The 24737-nt window shown below is 32.8% G+C and overlaps 9 protein-coding genes across 9 annotated transcripts; 4 read left to right on the top strand and 5 right to left on the bottom strand.

Annotated features, from left to right (window-relative positions):
* Nucleotides 1–1731: 1731 nt before the first annotated feature.
* abcH4 (putative non-transporter ABC protein) lies at nt 1732–4289 on the top strand (the record flags this gene model as incomplete). Its single annotated transcript, XM_020581450.1, has 7 exons — nt 1732–1839; nt 1948–2149; nt 2229–2667; nt 2747–2869; nt 2962–3070; nt 3150–3399; nt 3493–4289. The coding sequence occupies 7 exons, from the start codon at nt 1732–1734 to the stop codon at nt 4287–4289; spliced, it is 2028 nt and encodes a 675-aa protein (XP_020428237.1).
* Nucleotides 4290–4444: 155 nt separating this feature from the next.
* Nucleotides 4445–5357, bottom strand: PPL_10681 (uncharacterized protein; the record flags this gene model as incomplete). Its single annotated transcript, XM_020581449.1, has 2 exons — nt 4445–5128; nt 5193–5357. The coding sequence occupies 2 exons, from the start codon at nt 5355–5357 to the stop codon at nt 4445–4447; spliced, it is 849 nt and encodes a 282-aa protein (XP_020428236.1).
* A 343-nt stretch (nt 5358–5700) lies between these two features.
* PPL_10680 (uncharacterized protein) lies at nt 5701–6858 on the bottom strand (the record flags this gene model as incomplete). The annotated part of the gene is made up of 5 exons (XM_020581448.1): nt 5701–5711; nt 5798–5874; nt 5995–6090; nt 6160–6339; nt 6845–6858. 5 exons carry the CDS (start codon nt 6856–6858, stop codon nt 5701–5703), a joined length of 378 nt encoding a protein of 125 aa, XP_020428235.1.
* Nucleotides 6859–7759: 901 nt separating this feature from the next.
* Nucleotides 7760–9466, top strand: pigX (PIG-X/PBN1 family protein; the record flags this gene model as incomplete). The annotated part of the gene is made up of 1 exon (XM_020581447.1): nt 7760–9466. One exon carries the CDS (start codon nt 7760–7762, stop codon nt 9464–9466), a length of 1707 nt encoding a protein of 568 aa, XP_020428234.1.
* Nucleotides 9467–9546: 80 nt separating this feature from the next.
* On the bottom strand, nt 9547–12510 carry PPL_10678 (protein kinase; the record flags this gene model as incomplete). The annotated part of the gene is made up of 3 exons (XM_020581446.1): nt 9547–9849; nt 9920–11984; nt 12461–12510. The coding sequence occupies 3 exons, from the start codon at nt 12508–12510 to the stop codon at nt 9547–9549; spliced, it is 2418 nt and encodes an 805-aa protein (XP_020428233.1).
* A 367-nt stretch (nt 12511–12877) lies between these two features.
* On the top strand, nt 12878–13207 carry rplP2 (60S acidic ribosomal protein P2; the record flags this gene model as incomplete). The annotated part of the gene is made up of 1 exon (XM_020581445.1): nt 12878–13207. The coding sequence occupies one exon, from the start codon at nt 12878–12880 to the stop codon at nt 13205–13207; it is 330 nt and encodes a 109-aa protein (XP_020428232.1).
* Nucleotides 13208–13303: 96 nt separating this feature from the next.
* PPL_10676 (dual specificity protein phosphatase family protein) lies at nt 13304–14019 on the bottom strand (the record flags this gene model as incomplete). Its single annotated transcript, XM_020581444.1, has 2 exons — nt 13304–13309; nt 13402–14019. The coding sequence occupies 2 exons, from the start codon at nt 14017–14019 to the stop codon at nt 13304–13306; spliced, it is 624 nt and encodes a 207-aa protein (XP_020428231.1).
* Nucleotides 14020–14619: 600 nt separating this feature from the next.
* On the bottom strand, nt 14620–15801 carry gpaI (guanine nucleotide-binding protein subunit alpha; the record flags this gene model as incomplete). Its single annotated transcript, XM_020581443.1, has 3 exons — nt 14620–15211; nt 15286–15622; nt 15696–15801. The coding sequence occupies 3 exons, from the start codon at nt 15799–15801 to the stop codon at nt 14620–14622; spliced, it is 1035 nt and encodes a 344-aa protein (XP_020428230.1).
* A 1061-nt stretch (nt 15802–16862) lies between these two features.
* Nucleotides 16863–23425, top strand: PPL_10674 (uncharacterized protein; the record flags this gene model as incomplete). The annotated part of the gene is made up of 5 exons (XM_020581442.1): nt 16863–16891; nt 17660–17735; nt 18761–18812; nt 19319–20062; nt 20217–23425. 5 exons carry the CDS (start codon nt 16863–16865, stop codon nt 23423–23425), a joined length of 4110 nt encoding a protein of 1369 aa, XP_020428229.1.
* Between the last annotated feature and the right edge of the window lie 1312 nt (nt 23426–24737).

The raw sequence follows: 24737 nt of genomic DNA, 5'->3' as shown, positions 1-24737 counted from the left end.
TTGTTGTGGGGTGTGTGGGGTGTGTTTTAAGTAATCTGAATATTAATTGAATCTTTAAAAATAAATATTCGTTTAAAGTGGTTTGATGATGGATGTAGTTGGTGGCACGATAATTATCTATTGAGTGCTTAAAAATGAAGTCACCTTTAAAAACTTTTTTGAATAAAAATCCAACACCCCCCTTTTAAACTCTACTTTTGAACAATAAAAAAATATCTGTCTATCTGTAATGTCTGTTATATATCAATCTAATAAATAAATAATTATTTTTTACTACAATATTATTAACTATAGGTTTAGTTTAATTAATAAGTAGTAAAAGTTGATTCTATTGTTTTTATTATTGTTGCTGTTGTTGTTGTTGTTGTTGTTGTTGATTCTTTCATTAAACTAAACATAAACATAGATATATAAATATTAAATATAATATTAATTATATTAATTATATTAATTAAATAAAAATTACTACTATTTTTATTGTTGTTATATAATTAATTGTTTGCTGTATGTATTTTTGTTATTGCTAAGTTTGTTGTTGGTTGACTCTTTTTTGTTTTTTTTTTTTTTTGTTTTGTGAACTTTAATATTACTAAAACTTAACTCTACAAAATTGTTAAATAAATAAATGATTTATTTTTAATCAATAATGTAAGAAAAAAAAAAATGGTGTCTTTAACTTTACAGTATTGACAATGATGATTGTTGTTGGGTACACTTATTATTGTGTTATTTATTTAGTGGGGGTTGTTTTATTTCTTTGATCAGTATTAGTTGTGTGTTGTTGGATTACTCGTTTGTCGATAAAATTTTTTAAAATTAAATTTAAATTTAAATTTTTGTTTTTTCCATTGATTCGTCGACACATCCTCACAGTGGTGTAGGACCGCCAACCCAATGTGCACAAATTTTTTTAAAAATTATTTTCTCACTATTTTTTGGGTTTATTTTATTCATTTAAAATATGTTTGGTGATTTTAACTAAAATCATTACAACATTTCGTATTATAAATTATAAAGTTGAAAAAGATATGTACATATCTTTATAAGTAATTATTATTAATATTTATCTATAAATATAATTTACATATCCTTTTAAAGAAAACTAATTAATTAAAAATAACTTAATCTCATACAAATTTGTACAATTAATTAATCAATTGATAAGTTATGTTCAACACATATTACTATTAATATTATTGAGGATTAAAGAAATAAAATATCTTTTGATTGTTACAATGGAAAACAAGCTTAAGACTGAGCGTTTCAATTTTTTTTTAATTTTTTAAATTTTTCAGCAAAAACAATTGTTAAAATTAATATTTTGAATTTTTGTGTGTTTAATTTATATGGTTTGGGTTGTTGTTTCACTACTTACTTAATTTGTCTCTTTTTTGTTTGTTGTTGTTGTTATAATAATTACTGCAATTTATAAATATATGTGATTTTGTTAGCAATACAATAAACTAGTTAAAAACAAAAACAACAACAACAACAATGTTAATGTTCATAGGATGGTTTCGAAAGAAACTATTGTATATATGGTCATTGGTGAAGGCTATGCCGATCTATGTCTTCTATAGGTATCTGTGGCATAGTAATAAGAGGTTGTTGGTAAAGACCATTGCAGTGCACTATGTCATTCCGATACTGTTGGAGATACTGCCTTGGTACACCTCAAAGAGAAAGATCGGTAATTACCTGCGTGCATCGCGTGTCGACATCACCCATAGGATGTCGACCAACGGTCAATACTCGCATTCAATCGTCGTCAAATACGTTCTACTCACCATCTACTATGCCGTACTCGATAATCTAAATACACATCTAATTAAACTGGTTGTAAGTATTATATAAAAGTAAACAACAACAACAACAACATTGATGATATACTACTTTATTGTTAACTAATTATTAACCAACTTTTTTCTACTACTTTTTTGTGGTTAGTCTGTTGAGAACCAATTGTTAATTAGAAGAATGGTTATGGAGAAATTGTTGTATTCTGAGATTGGAGCATTCGACTTTTTGAGAAAGAAGAATAACATTGGACCGTTGGAGTTGGAATTTAAGATATCTTCATCAATCAATACAACCATTTCATTCTTTACATATACAATACCTGATTTCTTTGCTACACTCTATGCATTTGGTATGTAGATACAAATATATCATGATAAGCACTAACTAACTAACTAATATGATCTAACTATATTTATACACGTTTATAGTTGTTGAAGGATCGGATCTGTTTAGAAGTAGGAGAAAGATTGATCCTTTGATTATATTACATCCGATACTTATTGCGATCTATCAGAAAGTGAGTCAGAGACTGCGAGTTCATTTGGTAGAGGCGAATGAAATCAAGTTTAGAGATACCTATCAGGTTGCTATGAGTAAGATGGTCACCAATACACTGGAGGGTCTATCGGATATACAGGTGAACAATCTACAAGAGACTCAGCTGTCGTTGTTCGATAACCTCATCGAGAAGGAACTAGAGAATACTCAATCATTCTCAACACTTGTATCAAGAGTATGGCGATCGATACACAACCGTTCGGTATTTGAATTCGCAGCGGAAGTATGGGTGGCTCACAAAGTAATGTTGCGTCAGGGTATAAACAATGAAGAGTATAGAACTATGTTATTAGAGATAAATCGTGTAATGTAAGTTAGTTATTTATTAATATTTCTCGTTATAATAACTTTAAATAATATTCATATTGATACATTATAATTGATATAGTCGTTTGGGTAAGAGAATTTGGAACTCATTTGCAAGTTTCAAAAATATATATAAACATCAAAAGAAAGTTAAAGAGTTATTGAATATTCCAACTTTTATCGAAGAAGATGGAAATCTTAAAAGGTATGTTTAAATCATATTCTACATTTACAATACAATCAAAATGAATTAATATTAATATAATCAACTATTATTACTCTTCAATTCAATAATAGTGTATATAAATTTGAAGAATTAAAATTAAGAAATGTAAAATATGCCTATGAAAATAAGTTTTCTTTATTACCTCCACTACCAGTTTTAGATTTACAAGGAGAAATGACTGTATGTTACACACACACACACACATTTTTATATTAAATTTAAATTGATGTCTTACTCACTTTTAAACAAATTTTTTTAGATATTACCCGGTAAAAGATATGCATTGGTTGGTCAAAATAGAGCTGGAAAATCAACACTCAATCATATTCTTTGTAAAATATATACACCAGACGATGGTGAAATTCTTTTGAATGGTATTCCCTATAACGAAATATCAAGATCATCCATACGTAGATTAATTTCTTATGTATCCCAAAGACCTTTTATTTTCCACGGAACCGTCAGAGATAATATTAGAGTTGGTAATCCAACTGCAACCGAAGAACAAAGTAATTATCAATCAATCAATCAATTGATTCAATGTGATAACAAATAGCTAATATAATATATATTTCGAAAAACAACAATTTTAGTTATTGAAGCAGCATCAGCAGCAGGAGTATTTGCTTTTGCAGAGGATGCAAATTCACAACTACCGGATTCACCTTACTATGGAAACGATGATGAGATGAAACCATTTGGTGATCCAATTTCACCGGCTATAAAGAGTACTCTAACCAAGAGTGGATGCATCGATAACAATACTTGTGAGGCAATACTCAATCAGAGTCAACAACAGGTCACTCTCAGACGTACTGTTAATTTCCAGAATACACCAGAGTCGTTGGTTCAGGGCAGAGATGTCAAGAGCAATATCGATGCCTGTTTGAAAGGCGAAGATTTGGAGTCGTCCAAGTTGGTACAGCGTGTCTGGTCGGTATTGAATCTCGCTTCGATGGACGATGACGAGGAGTCCGACGACGAATCCAATGTCAACCCGGCACCGATCGTTCCACAATCGATGGACATCACCAACAATCCCGTATTGGATCAGACGGTCGAGCTGGGTGGAAAGAACATAAGTGGTGGTTTCGCACAGTCGATTGCACTCGCAAGAATCTTTGTGAGAACAGAAGCCAAGATTGTCATCCTAGATGAATCAATGAGTCAGATGGATGCATTCAAGAAGCGAGAAATCATTTTCCCCAAACTCTTTCAGTTTGCCACAGCCAACAATATTACACTCATCATTGTATCGCACGACTTGATCTCAATGCAAAATATGGTCGATCACATCTTTGTTTTGGATCATGGTAAAATCGTGCACCAAGGTTCACACAAAGAGTTGGTTAAAGAGAAGGCACCAGTTTATATGAAACTACTTGGTAGCCCATTATAAAAATATAAAAAGAAAATAACTAACTAATTCCAATGTTATTTATTACATTGGAAAATAAAAGAAAAATCAAAATCAATGGATATTATCTCTCAGAGACAATCTATTATTTTTAATTGCTTATTATTACTATAGTTTATTAATCTTTTAATATTCCCTTAGGTTGCATATTGAAAAACAAAAGTTGTAATAATAACTATTGGAATAATAAATCCAAGTAATGTTATACAGGCAATTGCAACGCGCTTACACTTTTCCAGATCCAATCTTGGGAACACTCGGTAAATCAATTGCAATTCCTCGAGTTCCACTGAAGATGATGGTGACATTGGTTGTTCCAAAAGTATTGGATCTATTCCTGCCTCTTTGAGTATTTGTTTTTGGTGGTCGGTCATTGTTCTTCCATTCTTTCGGAATTGAACTGACTTTAGATAGATCAGAAGCGGAATGATAAAGTTGGAGGCGGAACTAAAAAATAAACTGGCATAGTTTGAAATGTAGAGAAGTCTGTCTCCGGTCATAAACGGTATAACAATGATCCAAGGCAGAAAGATTGCTAATAGAATGGCACCAAACTTTGGCAGCTTTGTTTGAAGTAGATTGTATTTAACAATGATAGAGAATACAGGGATGGATGCTGTCAGGACTGCAAATGGGAATGCATAGACCGAGATCTTGGTGAAAATATTTGCCTCTGGTGATGAATTGATAACACTCAGGATATCGGAATTAGATGGCATATTTCCAAATGCCAAACTACCTAACAAGCCAACTACAATAAATAAGAATGTTGAAAATCCTGAAGATGCCCAAATTGTCTTTTTAATATTAACATTTGATTTCTAAAAAAAATTAAAAATTAATATTATATTAATTTTAGAAAAATAAACAACATTTTATACTTACAGATTCATTTACCCAACTAGGTAAAGTTGTGATATATGCATAGTTAAATACTATATTTCCTAAAATTTGGGCAATTCCTTTACCATCTCCTAAAACAGGTGAATTGGAAGGCTCTAAACCATGTTTGATAAAGAGAACGACCCAACTTGTGCAAACCGCCACCATCACTATGAAAGCACCGATTTGGACAATAATATTATCGTCCAGGTTGAGGAAACCCAGTGGGATAATAAGACACAAAACTATGAGGTATCCCAGGGTGAAAAGCATATAGGAATCCAGGAAGGGTGACATATGGCTAGACGTTTGGGAAACACAGACCCATCCGGGGTTCGGATACAACTCGAGACCACAGGTTTTCTTAAAAATAGAGATGATCATTGAATCCATGACCTGTGAACCAACTATGATCGAAGCAATATTAGTTGCTTGTAGAGAACAGTTGATAAAAACTTGTGATATGTAGTATCCATATTTTCCAAAATAGAATTTTGCTAAAATACAGAATTCAATTCTCAACTTTAAAAAAAGAATTGTTTGTTTTTGAAAATCAAAAGTAAATATTTTATTTTCTTTTTGTTTTGTTTTTTGTAGTTTATAATTACTTGTTTTACTTACATTAAATTCGGAATTATATGGAATAGAAGAGATTGCTTCAACCAATAATAATCCAGAAACATTACTTAAAATACAAATAAAAATAAATGTAATCGTTGTCCTAAAAAAAAATTGGAAATTAGAAAAATAAAAAATTAATATTTTTTAATGTAAAGAAATAATAAATATATTTATTAATATTTACAATAACCATCCACCTTCTTGATATTGTAAAGGAATGGAGACCATTCCAGGTCCAGTCATGTTTCCAATAAGTAAACATACACCACCAATAAATCCTCTTTTTATATTAATAAAATTTTTAAAATTAATAAATCTTTTAAAACAAACCGTATCTAAATATAATTACATTGATTTCTTTCCAAATTTTAATTTTGGAGATATTTCACCGGATACTTCTCTTGGAGATGAAATTCCACTTCCTTCAGGTGTGATGTTGGTAAGATCCATAATTGAAATTTCATTTTGGACATATTCAATCTTTGGATCAAAATTTTGATCTTCGGCTAGTGAAAAATCACTGGGTGTGCTACAGCTTAAAGTTTGACATTCTATTGAACTGAGGCTTCTTGGACTATGATTTCCAGACATTGGAAATCCAAATAACAAAAAAATTAAAAAATAAAAAATAAAAAATAAATAAAAATTAAAAAAAATATATTAAAAATAGAAATTAAAAAAAATATTATCTATTTTTAAATCTGATTCTAGATTCTTTTCCAACTTTAATATTATTATTATATATTATTAATTAACTAATAACTGTGTACACAAACATAGAATTAAAGCTTACACAAATTTGTGTAAGGATGGTATATATAGTGCTGAACAACATTAGACTATTGATATTAGTCATTTTAATTTTCCTATTTTATTTTTTTCTTTTTTTATTTTGATTTTTTTGATGTTGTTTATTTTTTTTATGCTGAGGGGTGTAATTAGTCAAGTAGCAGAGTTCAGTAACACCAATATTAAATTTATTACTGTTGGTAGTATTTAAGTAGGAAAAGTTAAAGTGTAACCCTCTGACTCACACACCAAGAGTCATTCTTTCATTCATTCACTTCACAACAACCAGTCCTCTTAGAAAAAAAAAAAAAAAAAACAGAAAAAAACAACCATTGTGTTGCATTTTCATACCTTCCCTTTTTCACACCAATATGAATGAAAATTTTTGTCAATCATATGTTCAACTACTATAATTGAATTGGCTAATAATGAATTGCTGTTGAATTTAAACTAGTTTTAGTTTGTTTTTTTTTTTTTTTCATTACAACTAATAAAACTTCAACTTTTTTTATATGTAATGATTAGATAATATTTAATTTAATTAAGATGTTGGTTGGTGTGTGTTTAATTATTTGTTGTTGACTCACCCAAACCATCTAAACTAAACAAATCGCATCAAAAATAGAAATAAAAAACAGTCATCATGATCGAGAGTTTCATACCAAATCTTCTTTTGCAGGGAGTTTGAAAAACCAAAATAACTTTAAGATTTCATTTTCTTTGATCAATCTGATTGTATGATTTGTATTTTTCTAAAGAAGAAGAAGAACAGTGATCTGTTGTTTAATTAAATCATGATTTCCCAAAGATCTTTTTTGATACCCACAAACTTGATTTCGCCCGATGATTTTCTAACCAATACTCTATCTACATGTAACTCTAACTATATACTGATTACAGTTTTAACTCTATCAATCGATGATTGAATTAAATAAACTACTTAATTATTAAAAAATGAGTTGATTTTATTGTTCATTATTTATCTGTATGCAAATATTATTCTATGATCGTCTAAAATTAAAACAAAAATTGTGTTAAAAATTTTAAAAAAACAATCTTGTTCCAAAGTCAATGATCTTCACAAAAAATCCCTTTAAGTTTTTTTAAAAAAAAGAACAGCAATAAAATTTACCTATTTTTATATGTATATTAGATAGATAATGTTTGTTCAAAGTAATAAGTTGAGTTTATTCATTATCTTCTCTGTTGTTATTGGTATTGTATTAGGACAACAACATCAACAACAACAACAACAACAACAGAATCATGAGGAACTTTTATTTTGGTCAAATAACGGTGTAGATAGTTTAGATGTAAAGGTTGCATCACCTTCATCGTTCACTGTGAAACAACCAGCGGGATCATCGAATAATAAGATTCTCTGTTTACATAGCTATACTATAAACAATGTGGCGGACGATGTCTTGTTGGCAAACGATGCCGAAATTCAATCGATAGAGATCACCTACAATCAACATACATCCAACAACATCATTACAGAGTCACCTGCGAGTAGAGCGAATCTCTACTCTCGCTATCCATCGATCGGTTCAGAGTCACCGTTGCTATCGATCGTTGTCGACTATGTCGATACCTCCAAGAAGGTGGTAACCGAACACTTCTCCACAGTGAAACAGATGTCGTTGAACGATACCGCCGAACTTTGCAAATCGATAGAGCCACTCATTGGACATCCACTTTTGCCACTCAACCAATCACCACTTAGCAGTCTTGTCTATATGGGTTTGGTGCCACGCGATCTTGCCGCGCCACTATTTGTCGCCGGCGACCGACCAAGCCAACTTACATCTAGCAACTCAATCAAACAACGATTCTTCCAACAACAAATAGATTTTACATTGGGTGGAATGATGTCGTCACTCTCACTACTTGAAAATCAACAACAACAACAACAACAACAACAACAGAAGCAACAACAACCAACTACAACTACTACTACCACCGCCAATAGTATCAAACCAAGTCGAATCAGCTGGTCGTTAAGCTCCACAAAGTACATCGGACGTACCATCAAGTTGGTAAAGAATCAAGTGACCGGTCAGATCAATATACACTTTAATGAGGTCATTGAGATTAGCGCATCGAATGTCGCCATTGAAAGTTCCAGTATCCTCCAATCGGTATCGACTGCAACCAACGGTCACAAGCATACCGTCCAACTCTTTACAGGACTGACGGACAATGTTGAAACACATAACAAACAACAAGCAAACTTTACAGCTACAATCATATCGAGAGAAGCGAGAAAACAAGGATTCCATCGTGAACTCTTCACCTCTATTCAATTGAATTCGCTCAATACAAACAATGCAGGACAACACCAACAACATTGTTCAATTCTTTTGTTGGAACACTTTGACCAAGGTGCCTTTGTAGATCGTTATGAAGTAGATGAACTCAAGCGTTTCGGTGGTCCGTCAGTCTATCTCTATCAATTGATCGACCTTGAGAAACCATCCTATACATCGACACAAAACTTTGTATCGGTAACCAAACCAATCACCACTACAGAGTCATCAAACATCGACATTACATTACCATTCCATCTTAGATATCAAAATCCTGGAACAACTATCAATAGAGTATCGACTGTACTACCACCAGTATTATTTATCTCATGCTCAGACAACAGCAATCAACAACAACAACAACCACCACACTGGGAAAGAATTACAATCACCAAAGAAGTTCCAACACTACACATTGAAACACCAGTAGGTCAACTTGGTGTACGATCATTCGTCATTGTATTTACATTGTTGGTTACCGTTGTAGGTTCACTGATAGTGATACTTGCAATCGTATACTCAAATACAAAAGATAGATTTGCATCAAAGAATAAATAAATAAATTAAAATTAACATTATATTACAATATACTATCATTTATTTATTATTATTGATATATTATTATTATAATCAATCAATCAAGTTGATAATAACTGTAATAAATTTCCTTGTGAATAAATAATTTTGTTGGGTGAGACTAGTCTTGCGCTGCTAATGGTGGTACCGTCTTGTCCAGGGTATTTCTGTACCAATTTGATTTGCTCTTGATTGATGTCATCATATTTATATCTAATCATTGTGGCATCCGCTGAATAACTCAATATCTCTTTACAATCGATATTCGAATGTATATCTAATATTGGCTGTTGATGTTCGATTAACTGTAAACAATGTGATGTATACATATTCCAAACTCTAAGTGATGGATTTGTTGTACCAATCTATATTAAATATAATTAAAATTATTAATAAATTAAAAGAATATGTGTAAAATAGGTTGGTTAAACTTACCATTAATATAGGATCACTTAGATGAGATCTAAACTTTACACATTTAATAGGATTATCTTCGATGAATGTTCTAAAGCAATGACTTGCTCTTGCATCCCATAGTCTTGCTTTCTTATCTAGACCACCACTAACTATCAATGGATGATATGGAAGTGAATCGATCGAGGTCTGAGGTGATCCTGCCTCCATCGTACTGATACAACAACCTTTTTCTAAATCCCAGAGTTTTATACAGTTCTCAGAGTATGATGTTGTAACAATATTCTGTTGATTCCAAACAACTTTATCTATATTACTATTATTATTATTATTGTTGTTGTTGTTGTTGTTGTTGAAATTGATATTCTTTAATGGTGATACGATATCATCTTGATTCTCTAAATCGAATAAACTGATGAAACCATTACCAACCGATGCCAAGAAACTCTTGTTGTTGAGTATACTGATTGACATGTCATTGACTACCATTGCTTGATATTGGAGTGAGAGTGATTTACAAAATGACTCTGTATTTATATTATACACTTTGATGAAACCTGATTGCTTGTAACCTACAAACAATCGTTGTTGATGTAACTCCATACAACTAATATCTATAGTCGATTGTTGCTGCGTAAATGATCTTATATTGTTTTGTCGATTTGCTATAATAGTTGATGATCTTTGCTTCATTAAAACTGTTGGTGTGGTTTCATATTCCATAGTCTGTGATGCTGCATAGTAACCATTTGGTTGTGAAAGTTGCTGTTGTGATCCTTGTTGTTGTAAATTTGAAAATTGTGAAGTAAAACTTGTTTTGTTAGTTGTTGCTGTTGTTGATGTCGTTGTTGTCGTTGCTGCTTGTTGATTGTTGTTGTTATTACTATTGATATTTGATGAAGAGGTGGTAGTTGAAATAAATGTAGATGTAGTAGGTAATTTAAATACAGATGAATATGAAACTGATTGATCGATCTGATCAATCATTTGTAATATCTCTTGGAATGTAGGTCGTTGATCTGGTTTCGGATGCCAACATTTGAGTATCAGTGATTTCCAAGAAGGTGGAACCTGTGTCAGTGGTGGACGATAGTCTTCGACCGCCGCGAGGAATGCCATCTTCAATGGCTCCATTCCACAGTATGGATCCTTCAGTGTCATCAACTCCCACAGTATAATTCCATAGGAATAGACATCGACTTTCTCTGTGTATTTCTCGCCACGGAACGACTCTGGCGCCATCCATGCAAGCGATCCCATTGCAGCAGTCATCTCGTTCGGACCGGATTTCATCTCTTTCGACAAGCCGAAATCGTTGATCTTGGCGACGGTGTAATCGATATCCAGCAGTACATTGGAACTGGTGAGATCACGGTGGATGATTGGATCGTGGAAGTTGGTGTGCAGGTAGTTCATTCCGTCGGCAATGTCGCGTGCAATCGTCAGTTGAAGTCGCGAGTTCACAAGGTAGGCGCGCTCGTCTAGGAGTCGCCGCAGCGAGCCGCCACCCATGTACTCCATGATGATGCACCGGTTGGCAGGGTCGTCCGAGCATGCGCCAATAAACATAACACACCTCGGATGACATAGCTTGCTGATGATCGACACCTCCTTGCTGAACAGATCGGCTTCCGAGCGATCACGGAATCTCGAGATCGTAATCTTCTTGAGAGCGACGCTTTTCCCACGCCAACTGCCCTTGTAAACCTTTCCAAAGAAACCCTTACCGATTTCACGCTCCACAAACAACTCACTGAACGGAATGATATGATCTCTCAACGTTGACTTTAATCTAACGAGTTGTTTGAAGTGTATTCCATCACCATCGTCACCTTCTCCATTATTACTATGTTGTTGCTGTTGTTGGCTTTGATTAGATTGCTGTCCAAAGTTCAAGTCATCGTCATCAATCAATTGAGTTGGTGCAATATCATCGTCATCTGCCAAGTCATCGTCCTCCTGTGTGGCACCGGCTGTTGAAGCTGTCGAGTTGGTCGAAAGTGTATCAGAGATCTCTATGTCATCTTCATCTTTGTTGTTGTTGTTGTTATTTCTATCATCACCACTTGTGACAATACTAGATGTACTATTGATATATGAACTATTCATTTCATTCGAAGAACTAATGTTCATCCTATCACTCATTTTCCGCTCCACCCAAATAACCAACCAACAATGTACATAAAAAAAATGATTATAAATATAATACTTTTGTAACTATTTAATCTTTCTATTGTTTTTTTTTTAACTTAATCTCAATCAGAACTTTTAATGTTTTTTTTTTAAATTTTTATTTATTTTATAACAAACAACTTAATGGGGTAAACAAATGATAATCAATGTGTTTTAAAAAATATCAAACTTTAGTAAAAAATAAAAAATCAAAATTATATATTAACATTTGTTTTGGAGATTAGACTTTATATATATTAGTTAGTTATTATTATTATTATTATTATTTTTCAGTTATATTTAATTTAATTTGTTAATTATATATTAATCATTCTGATAATATTATAATAATGTTATATTTAAGAGAGATTAAGATGTGATTATTCATACAGATTGATTAATCTGTGGGTGCAATCTGAAGTTCTGTCAAAAAGTGTCATTTTTCAAATTTCAATTTTTATTTATTTTTTTATTAATTTTCGCGGATTCGACTGTGTGTGCGTGCTTGGAGTGTTTCACATGACTCTCTGACACCGTTCTTGCTCTTTGTGTTAAAACGACCAATTGTCTCCTTTACTATCACTTTAGTAGTCTTAGGCCACCCGTTTATCCTTCAATCTCAAGTAATTATCTATACTACTCTATATTATTTAGAAGATTGTTGATTGATAGAAGATGGATCATAGTTAGTTGATACACTTGATACAGAATTACAAGAACAAGACACTATATTCAACCTTTCATCTATCAAAATCATCTATCATCAGGAATATTATACTTATTCGCGTCATTTAACAAAATTATAGAATGAAATACTTGTCCGCTTATCTCTTAGTTGTCCTCGGTGGTAACGCCACCCCATCTGCTGCCGATGTCACCAAGGTTTTGTCCTCTGTTGGTGCTGAAGTCGATGCCACCCGTGTTGCTGCCGTCGTTGCTGAGCTCAACGGTAAGAACATTACCGAACTCATTGCCTCTGGTATGACCAAGGTTGGTTCCGCCCCAGCTGCCGGTGCCGCTGCTCCAGCCGCCGCTGCTACCACCTCTGCTGCCCCAGCCGCCGCCGCTGCTGCACCAAAGAAGGAAGAAAAGAAGGAAGAATCCGACGAAGATATGGGTATGGGTCTCTTCGATTAAACGAATATATAAAAGTCCCTCTATTATATATTTAAATAAAAAAGGAAAAAGGCTGACAAAATCTACTTTTCTTCTTTTGATTGAAAAATTATTTATTTATTTCTAATTATAATGTTGTGTCGTCGTATATATTCCCTCTTGTTTAGTATTTTAGTGTGATTTGTCATCTATTACAGATTCTTTTGTATTATTACTTCATAGTTTTTCAGTTGATTGTAGAAACCTTGATTCGGTTTGATCAATGGACGTGCTTTCTTCACTATTGAGTAGGCGTGTTCCAGCGTCAGGTGATGTCGTTTCATTAGGTACGCTATGAGTATGGTCGATGATCTTGATATTCCAGCGTTGCAATGTATGAGAATCGATCGTTGTTCGCTAATTGCAAGGTCGAGGAATTGAAATGCCTCGCTGAAATGATCGTAGATGTTGTAGTCGACATCATCGTAGATATCGATATTCATATATCCAATACCATCATTGGCATAGAGATTGGCAATGCCATAGCCAACATTTAAAATCCGAGTGATTCCATGATGATCCAAATGTTGTCTATTGAAAGCTGCATCTTGTGATCCAATGAATAGGTTCGCACTGTCATTATATTCACTTAGATCGCATCGATAGCATTGATCATCTGGTTTCGTATCGACAACGAAACCCAAAGATTGTGGAGCATTTTCATCATCACTGTGCAATTCACTTCTGCTACCTGTGGTAATATTAACCTTATGTTTAGTACCATCTTTATTGGTTATAACAGTATCAACATTCTTTAATTTTCTATTATTCTTTAATTCATTTAAAAATGACATTTATAATACAAAACAATAAAAATAATTATCTGTAGATCAAAAATAAAATAAATTGATCAACTGATATTGAACTCACGCCTCTCTGATTGATTCTACAAAAATAAAAACAAGATAAAAAAACAAAAAAGGTTTAATTTTTTAATTTTTAATTTATTTTTTAATATTGATAAGTTGAAAATTGAAATATCCAATAATGAGGTATGGATATGACAGAAAAAAGAAAAAAAGAAAGGTAGGAGAGATACATTGTACAATGACTGTGAACTTCTGTTGTATTTGATTTGTTGATTTTTTCTTGTTCGGTGGCAAGGAAAAAAAAAATTTGTTGGCGTTTGGAAAAAAAGTGTGATGACTACCGGTAGAACACACTTGCTAATTAAAACAGTAGCGGGTATTGATTGATGGTTTGTTTGTTTGACTGGTGGATCATAAATAGTTTTGATTTTTGCTGTGAATGGTTTGGTGGTTGTGGTGGTCGATTTTTTGACTAAAAATAACTTTTTGCGATTTGATTTTGGTTTTGTTCAGTGATTGATTTGATTGGATTTGGTTTTTGATTAATTATTACTATTATTATTATTTAAACAACATTGGTATTGTTTAGAAATGAATTTTAAGAATTTGATTGATAATTGATCTTCTGACTGCATCGAATACAACGCTAATGTTCTCAGTGTCGGTGGCGGTGGTTACGTGAGCTACAACAGTCTTTCCGGATGGTACATGTGACAGGTATTGGTTACGGACAAACTCGAGACCCTTTTCATAGTCGAATCCACCGGTGTACTCTGGGAAGAATTGATTCAGTGGTTCCTTTGTGATCTTTTCACGGAAGATATCGTTCTTGTTCAAGAACAAAACGAATGAGGTATTCTTAAAGTATTCATTGTTGACAATGTCTCTCCACAGCTTCATACTGTCCATCATACGATTGGTGGCACCATCTTCAACGAGATTCATATTGTAATCACCCAAAGCAACACAGAAAATAATTGTCTTGACATCTTCGAAATAGTGGATCCACTTCTTTCTCTCATTCTTTTGACCACCTACATCCAATAAACGGAATTTAACATCGTCTACAACGAAAACTGTTTCCTTCATACCAGTGGTTCTTTGACGACACTTCAAAATATCTTCTTGGGTTGGATTGTAGTTTTCTGAACCAATTCTTTCAATATTTGCCAAACAACTAAATGAAATATAAGAGTTAATTAACTTTTTTTCTGAAAAAAAAATGAATGGTTTATGTTTTTGTATACATACTATCCAGCAACTTCTGGTAAATTGAATTCATGTCTCTTATTGTTATATAATTCTTGAATGGATGGATCCTTCCACAGTTTGGACAATTCATCACACATGTGTGGGGCAAGTGGCAATTCATATGGGTTGGCATTGGCATAGTATTCGGATCTATCTCTGAGTTCAGCTGCAACTTCCATATCATAGTTCTCTAAGTTTCTAATTAATAATTGTACGCATTGCAAAACATTGGATTGCATAATATCTCTAAAAGACTTGATTTCATCATCTGAGAAACCTTTGGTATGAATATATCTCATTTGTTTTGCAATTGTTGATTTACCAGAATCACCAGCACCTAAAAAAAAAAAAAATGACGGTTAGTAAAGTGTTTCTTTTTTAATTTGATTCTTATTAGAATATATTCATACCTAACAATAATAATTTAATTTCTCTTTCTTGAGTTTTCTTTTCGGCGGCGAGTTCCTTGTCAATTGAGGAACTGGACTTTTGTTCTGAGCTTTGTGTGCATCCCATTTTTTATTTAGTTGATCTCTAATTGTTGTTGAAAATAATAAATTAGAAAACGATTCAATTGTTTTTTCAAGATTGAATTTGAAAGGTTGATTTGCACAAAATTTATATATTTGGAAACAAAAACAATAAATAAATAGATAAATAAATAGAAAAAAAAGAGGGTTATAACTATTTTGGTTTGATGGTATTTCAAGTTTTGATAAGCTTGAAAAGTTCCCTGAATTCAAAAATGATTTAATTTAAGCATTTTTGCAATCATATCGGATATCCCATTCGCAAGCAAAACAATCTATGATTATCTTGCCCAATGAAATCAGCAAATTGAATTTTTAGTATATAGGGGTGGGTGTTTGGTTTGCTTTTTTTGTAAAAACATCATTTGACAAAAATTTGAGGGTAGGTTTTTTTTTGTGTGAAAAGTTCGAAAGAAGTTGCAACTCGCAACTATCAAGATGTTTTTGGTTTTTTTTGTTTTTTTTTAAGGTTTTTCGAAATGGGTGTGTGATTGTAGTAATGCACAAGAACCACCGAAGTGATGTTGTAACAATCTTGTTGTTGCCATCCAACTATTGGACTTACAACAAGCACACATTTACAGATGGATTATTATAAATAAATACAACAAAGCAATGATCGTAATGTGAGTATTGTTATTGATGATTGGACAACTGATTGATAACGATGTCATAATTTCTGCCTTAATAAATGTTTCCTTAATAATCTAAATTTCCAAGCTATCATTATTGTTTCTAATATCAAGATTTTGTGACAAAACAATACATAAAAAAACATTACTAAAATTAAATTTATTAATAGGGTATGATTCTATCCACAAATGTTGAAATAACTGATATTTAATGTTTAAAGTTGATTGTGTATAAAAAAGGTATTTAAAATATTGAAAAACAACAAAATTATGTTTAACATACAAGTATTTTAATTTTATATATTTACAGTTAATTAAAGTCGGTATTTATTTTGTTTGTGAAATTATTGAATATTAATATTTGCGAATCTGAATTTTACTAATATAGTGAAAAGAACTAGTATTTTTTAAAAAAATGGTTCAATTGGGTTGTTATTTGTTGTTGTAATTATTTGTTTTGATTATGTGTATTTTACAAGTTTGTTTAATAAAAAAAAAAGATTAAGAAAATCAAATCAAATGATTACTCAAGTTTAGATGAGTGTCTGTATTCTGGTGGAGTGGTGGTGTTGTCGTTGGTGTTAGTCAAGGTGGGAGAACTATCTAGTTAGATGAGTACGTTGGTTCCAGGATTATAGCACCAAACACAACCTCATTACTCTTTCAAATACGAATGATCAGTGCTATTCTTATTAAACTGTAAAAAAAAAAATAATTAAAAACATCATTTTCGTTTTAGGAAACAAAGCTTATCAAAAAGTTTGCAATGCGTTCTAAATCAGGGGCATCTACATATCAAAGGTGGCTTCATTTTGATAGGTGGAATCAAAGAAACCAATGTGTGAAAGATCTTTTGATTTTTGAAATAATTTTTTGCAAAAAAAAAAAAAAAAAACAAAAAAAAAAACTGACCCACATTTTAATCTTCATCACACGCAGTTGCTTGATTTTCTGACACATATAGCCCTGATTATGCGGTTTTTCGTAAAATCCACCTCAAAAAAATTGGTTTTTTTAGATATTTTGTTTTTTTTTTCGAAACATTTCATCTTTGGCATGTTTATACAAAAAAACTAAATATCGTCAAATAATGATACCACCCATCTAAGATATTTTGGGAATTTATGACCTATTATTCATTTGCTTCCCGGCACTGATCTTTTTATATGTCACTTTTACATTTATTTTGTTTTGTTTTTTCCAAAATTGTAGGGGTGGTGGCCTTAATCCAAAAAGTTGTAGAAATGAAATCATCCATTTCATACACGATCTTTCTAAAAATCATTTAGTATTTACAAAATGGATGTGGTGTTTCAAGTATCACATCATTCCCTCCACAAATATTGATTATTGATTTCAATTTGATAAGTTTGATTGATGTGATCCCATCAAAACATTGTAAAAAGTCATTCGAATGACTGTGTTAACCACCGAAAGGCATTCCAGAGTCTCCATTTAATTTAAATTAATATAATTTGTGTAAATTTGAAAAAAAAATTTGCAAAAAAAAAAAATCTGATTACCATCGTCAACCAAACAGCAAATCTACCAGTAATGTTTTGTTTTCAATAAGATTATCAAGTTTGCGACAATATGGTCTGGTATCCTATAGTTTTTACTGCTTTTACTTTTTTTTTCTAATTTTTCATATAGGGTCAAGCTTGGAACAAAGATCTTTTTCTCTCCAAACAAATCTTTATTTGCCCAGCCATCACCGAAATATTGGTGAAGAGGTGCAGTGTCAATATCCAATGGTTTGATTGTGACATTTAACACCGCTTTACCAATTTTCTGTGTATATTATCTTTTCTTTTTCAAACAGATATTTGAAACTGGTCTTTGTAATGTGGGTATTAAATCACAACTAGTTTGATTACTCTTGTTTTGTTTAATTTCCAATTAAAGTAAAGAGTTATTAGATTGATTAAAGTAAATCATTTCAGTTCGGGTGGTGATATGATGATGACATTTATCTCTGAAGCATAAATCTTTGAATTTAGTTTTAATGAAGATCTTAAATATATTTCAAAGAACGGAGAATCTCAAGTTTAATTTTAAAATTGTTTTTTGTTTCAGATTAAAGTTTAAAAGAAATAATTGATAGCAAATTAATATAAAATTGTTTTAAAGCTCAAGCCTAGATACGGGAGTTGGTATCTGTTTATTCGTTTTACCTACTTTCAAATCTCTCATTGGATGACCAAAACTATCGGAGAAAATTTACTCTTCCATTATATGTTATAAAATTGTCCATTTTAGAACTCTATTGATTAATCTTTAATATTTGTACTTATAATTTTTTTTTTTATAAAGTGTTCTCACTCCATCTCCCCTGTGAATTTGTGTATGCTCCGTTTTATAATAGGTTTGTAGGTGTTTAGTATTTTGCATTTTAAGAGGTGCTCGATTTTGATAGGAGGAGGGCCTGTGAATATGAAATGGAAAGTGCATAAAGAGTAAATAGTAATGTCTTTTATTTCGAGCGAACTTAGAATTTTAAAAAAAATTGAAAATTCATCAAATGCTCTGTCATATAAGGGTTAGTATCCTGGACTTTGAATCCAGTCATCTGAGTTCGAATCTCAGCAGAGCAACAAACTTTTAAAATTTAAATGAAAAAAATTAAACGCATGCGGATAAAGTTTTTTCGTTTTTTTGTATACAATTAGTAACTGTATACTACTATTTATAATTATTATATTTTCATATTTATATCAACTATTTAGCAATAACTATTAATAATACAACATATTATTGCAATAATATAAGATTTAATATAAATTTAAACTAATTATTACATATTCATCTAATCACCATCAAATCTTATTTTATTCTATAATATATATTTATATACATTTAAATAACAATAAGAACAATCAATTAGTAAAATGAGTACTCTATTCGAGTTCTATAAAAAGAATCTAAAGCTTAGCAACAATGCGACCTTCATGCAACTCATACAACTAGAGAGCATTCATGTACGTCTATACTTTCCTAAATCAAATTACGTCAGTAACAAGATTTTAGAAAAACTATATGATCTCTTCATTATGAGCACTGTATCAGATCCCGAGGGTCGTAGGACAAGCAAAGGAATTGTATTTAACGGAAGGATTGACAGATCACGTCTCAATGATCTACATGTTTACTGTAGTGAGAACCTTTCGATAAATAAACCTAGAAAGATTGTTGCCTATTTCCCTTCTTTCAACTTTCTAAAAGTATCAGCAATAACAACATCAGACAGCTCTAAAGCAATTAAAGAGGATGAATTCAAGAAGATATACAAGAAGAATCATGCTCTTTTTTCACATGTCTCCTCTCTGCTACCCACCAAAGACAATACCACTAAACTATACAAAGCATCTACATGGGTACTCTACGAGAAAGATGTCATCATTTCTGACGCTGACTACAAAGACGAAGAATCGGGTTATACTTCAACTCTAACCAAATACGTAGAACCTACACAAAGAACTTCTTCTACAACTACAACAACAACTTCAACCGATAAGAAGAGAAATAAGAAGAAGAACGACACTACAACAGTTAGACAAAGAGAAGTTAAAGATTCAGAAGATACAAATCAAAACAAGAGAACTCAGGCTCCAGCAGGTAATACGCAGACACATGTGAGAATACCCTTAGCCCTAATTGGACAACCTTAAGCTACTTCTATGGAACTGCAGGGGCGCAGTTCTACAAAAATCACTGGAAGATATAGCCTCTTTAATTTCATCTACTTCACCACACATCACCCTACTTACAGAAACTAATCACGTCACAATCACCTCACTCAACTCATATTTCAACAAAAATAATAATAATAATAAGATAATAACTACTTCAAACGGTCAAGGAACTGGGGTTGCAATCATCTCTCATTCCAAGCATATCAATCTATACCCCTCTCTCATCGATCCTAATGGAAGATTCATTCTGTGTACTATAAGAATATTCAACAATAGCTTCAATCTCCTACATATATATGCTCCAGCAAGCAAACCAGAGCAAAGATTGTTTGCTGATCAACTCTTCAACAACACTTCTCTTTGGTTACCAAACCATATAGACATTTGCACTGGCGACTTTAATTGTATACCAGGAGACAGCTCACCACTATCAACAATATTAGATTTCCTCAGCGATGATCATGATCTTATTGATCTAGATAGTACAAACAACAGCAGCACTTGGAAACGTGGCGATACAGAAAAGAGATTAGACAGAATATATTGCAAATTTACAATAGAAACATCCAACTTCCAACTACACCCTAGAGCACTATCTGACCACTCACCAATCACAACAAACATAAAAATCACACCACCACAACTATCACAAACACAGTGGAGACTCGATAAAGAAACTTCACTAGAACCAGAAGTACAATCACTTATTAATAACATTATCACCACCAACAACATCAACAACATAGAAGACTGGATAAAAGTCAAATCATTAATCATAGAATGCTACATAAACTATCAAAAGAAAAGGAAAAGAATAAAAAGAAATGCGATAATCAACTTACTGAAAACAATAGACTCCAACCTCCCCAACAACATCATACAATCAGCAAAATTAGATCTTATCAAGTTACAAACAGAAGAAAGAAATCTAAGAGATTCAATTCGCAAGGTCAACCAACAACTAAACGGTGAAATCCCTTCTCGATTATTAACCGCTAAACTAGCTCAATCCAAAAAAGATACCAACATCGTCGGTTTAAGATTAAATGAAACCACGGTTACATCTAATCTCGATGATATGGTGAACATCATGGAGAAGTACTACACATCGTTATTCAGAAATGTTCCTGATGATCCAACCATACACAATAGACTACTTAACGAATGGAAATGTGAAATAACCGATGACAGCATTGCCAGAGAATTCACAACCGAAGAGATCACAGAAACTATTAATTCATCCAACCCATGGAAATCACCTGGCCCAGATGGCTTAGGACTTTGGTTCTACCGAGCCCACTGCGATGTCATTGCCCCTATACTCACCAAACTTTACAACCAATCACTCAACTCAGGCAATCCATTACCAAGCGAATTCAAAGTAGGAACCATCACAACTATTTACAAGAAAGGTGATATATTCGATCCAGCCAATAGAAGACCAATAACACTACTCAACAACGATTACAAAGTTATCACCAAAGCAATCAACAATCGAATGAAAACCTTGGTAGACCTAATCATCAACGACAACCAAACTGGCTTTGTACACAAGAGATATATCATGGACAACATCATCACGATGAATGAAATAATAGAATACTGCAAACTCAGAGGATTAAGTGGCTTAATAACATTATTCGACTTCAACAAAGCCTTCGACAGCATCTCTCACGGCGCTATTAGAAGAACACTACAACACATTAAAATAGACAACAAAATAATCAACCTAATAATGAACCTTCTCACAGGTTCTACCGCCAGAGTAATTGTCAATGGATTTTTAACTAACCCTATTCCTATCAACAGAGGAGTTAAACAAGGAGATCCACTATCACCAACGTTATTTGTTCTAGTCATCGAATGTTTGGCCAGAGCCATACTCAATTCCAAAGCAATCGGTCTTCCACTTAACGATTTCAACACAATGGTTAAATTATTACAATTTGCAGATGACAGTAGCACATTTTCAGCAAATTATAAAGATCTGAAACTAAAATTAAGAATCTTTAACCTGTTCTGCCAAGCCACATCATCCAAAATCAATCCCACCAAGTGTTGTATCATCCAAATAGGTCCACCTTGCAGCGACCATCTTCACCACCCCCCGATCATAGGCGACACAAGAATACCAAAGTCAATTGTCAACGAAAGATATCTCGGTCTTTTCTTTAACTCCGAAGGATTACATCATTCACTTTCATCAATAGTCAGCGAAGTTAAATCATCACTGATCAAATGGAAGAAGTTTGGCACAACCCTAAGGACTAAAATGTCAATACTCAAGTCATACACACTATCAAAACTCTCTTACCACATGTACCTTGACAAATTCACAGAATCAGATATCAAATCACTCAACAAAATAATCACTTGGTTCCTATGGTCATCCAATCTCAGACCTTTCGAAGATGCAAAATCATTTAAGAATACAATGACACTCTCCAGAGCAGTACATCATTGGAAAAATGGTGGCATTTCATTGTGGGATATGAAACTACGAAATGACTCTCAACACATTTGGATACTAAATAGAGTAATTGCAAATCAAGATGTCTATTCCCCATACTACCAAAGCTGGCGTAACCAAATTAGACATAACAAGATAACCTCACCTACACTCAAACATTCCATCCTTCTTTGGCAACAATTTAGACCAATTATGAAATTACCTCCACATCAAATGAAACCAATATTGCGTAATGACGAACCACTACCACTTAAACTCATATACCACAACCTTATCAACCATCACCACAAACCAGTACTTACATCAGGTCAATTCCAACTATCTCTTCCCCCCACCAAAATAGACTTTACATCAACCCGAAACATCTTCTACTACATTAACTCCATCAAACACCACAGAGGTAGAAACACAGTATTCAGATTCTTCTCAAGATCACTTCCTGGTATGGCATACATCAAACAAGACAGTTGTAAACTATGTTCAGCAAATGACTTTGACCCACACACACATTATTTCTTTAATTGTCGAGTCATCCTAAACAAATTCAACCTCAAACACATCACACAACATCTACAAATTGCCAACTACGAAGACGAATGGTCACTGGAAAAATCTACTACTCACTTCTACCTCTGCGATGAATCATCAGACCTAACAGCGATAATCTACCACAACATTTGGAAACATGTCAGTTCAATTCTATTCAGTCAAGATGACAAAATACTCGATTTCTCCAACCAATCTATTATATCCGACTTCGATATCCACAGAAACATTCTAAAATTAATAAACAACACTCCAACACCAGCCAACTAATCAAGTAAATGAAATTAACTCTCTTCCCAACCTGCCAACTAATTAATTAAATCAACCAACAACTAAAAAGAAAAAAAAAATAGACTACGAAAAAAAACTTGATGGTAAATCCATCCTTTTAATACAACTTTTAATAAAACATGTATACCACTTTAGTTATTATAAAAAAAAAAAAACGCATGCGGATATAGTTTTTTTTTTTACCGATGAGGAAGTCAAGAAACTCGATAACATACTGTCTTGGTACCTGTGGTCGTCCAACTCCAATCCGTTCATCGACTCCAAGAAATATAAAAACACAATGAAAAAGACCAGAGCTGTACAACCATGGTTACGTGGTGGCATCTCGCTATGGGACATCCAACTTCGTAACGATGCCCAACACGTGTGGATATTCAACAGATTCCTACTTTCATCCTCTGATCCTTCCAAAGTTTGTTATTATACCAGTTGGCTATCTCAAATCTATTGCAGATCTATCACCTCGCCGTATCTCAATCTATGCTACACTCTGTGGCACCAATTGGCAGTTCATCTCAAACATCTGGACAACAAGATCAAATCTGCTAAACCAATTCTGATTGATGGTCTACCACCCACTCTAAAGCAAATCTACGACCACCTATTGTTCGTCAAACATGGCATTCCACAACTAACTGATGGTCAGTTCCAACTATCGCTACCACCAACCAAATTCGACTACACATCTTACGACTGTATCTTCACCTATATTTCGCTCATCAAACACCAGCGTGGACGAAACACTGTCTTCCGGTTCTTCTCTCGTTCACTTCCTGGATTAGCTTACAACAAAAACAAAGAATGTGAACTGTGCTTCACATACTGCTCTGACCCATATTTCCATACATTCTTTAATTGTCGAGCAGTTATGCACAGATTCAACCTTAACACCATTCTTGACTCCTTACAGCTTTCAGGTGGTCAACGATTCGATTGGACTATGGAAGACGCGTATCAGTTGGTTAGAAGAAAGGACAACATCACTACTCTCGTTTCACTTGTCTTTCATCAAATCTGGAAATTCTATTGTAAATCCTATTTTGGCGGTACTCCTCTCCACGATAACAACCTACTATCTAATGAATCTATCATTAATGAATATATACAGCACTTATCAGTAATGAAATTAATTATAAATAACAGTATCAGTAACTTACAATCCAAACTTAAATAACCAATAACCAATCAAATGTCAGCCAACTATTATTTCCTCTTCTTCATTTCTTCATTTTCAAATTAACCAATTCAATCATCAGTATTCTCATCAGCTTAACAATCTATTAATATCAAT

This window comes from Heterostelium album, assembly GCF_000004825.1.
Source record: "Heterostelium album PN500 unplaced genomic scaffold PPL_scaffold14, whole genome shotgun sequence".
Classification (NCBI taxonomy): Eukaryota; Evosea; class Eumycetozoa; order Acytosteliales; family Acytosteliaceae; genus Heterostelium; species Heterostelium album.
This window is presented reverse-complemented; position numbering and strand designations above follow the sequence as displayed.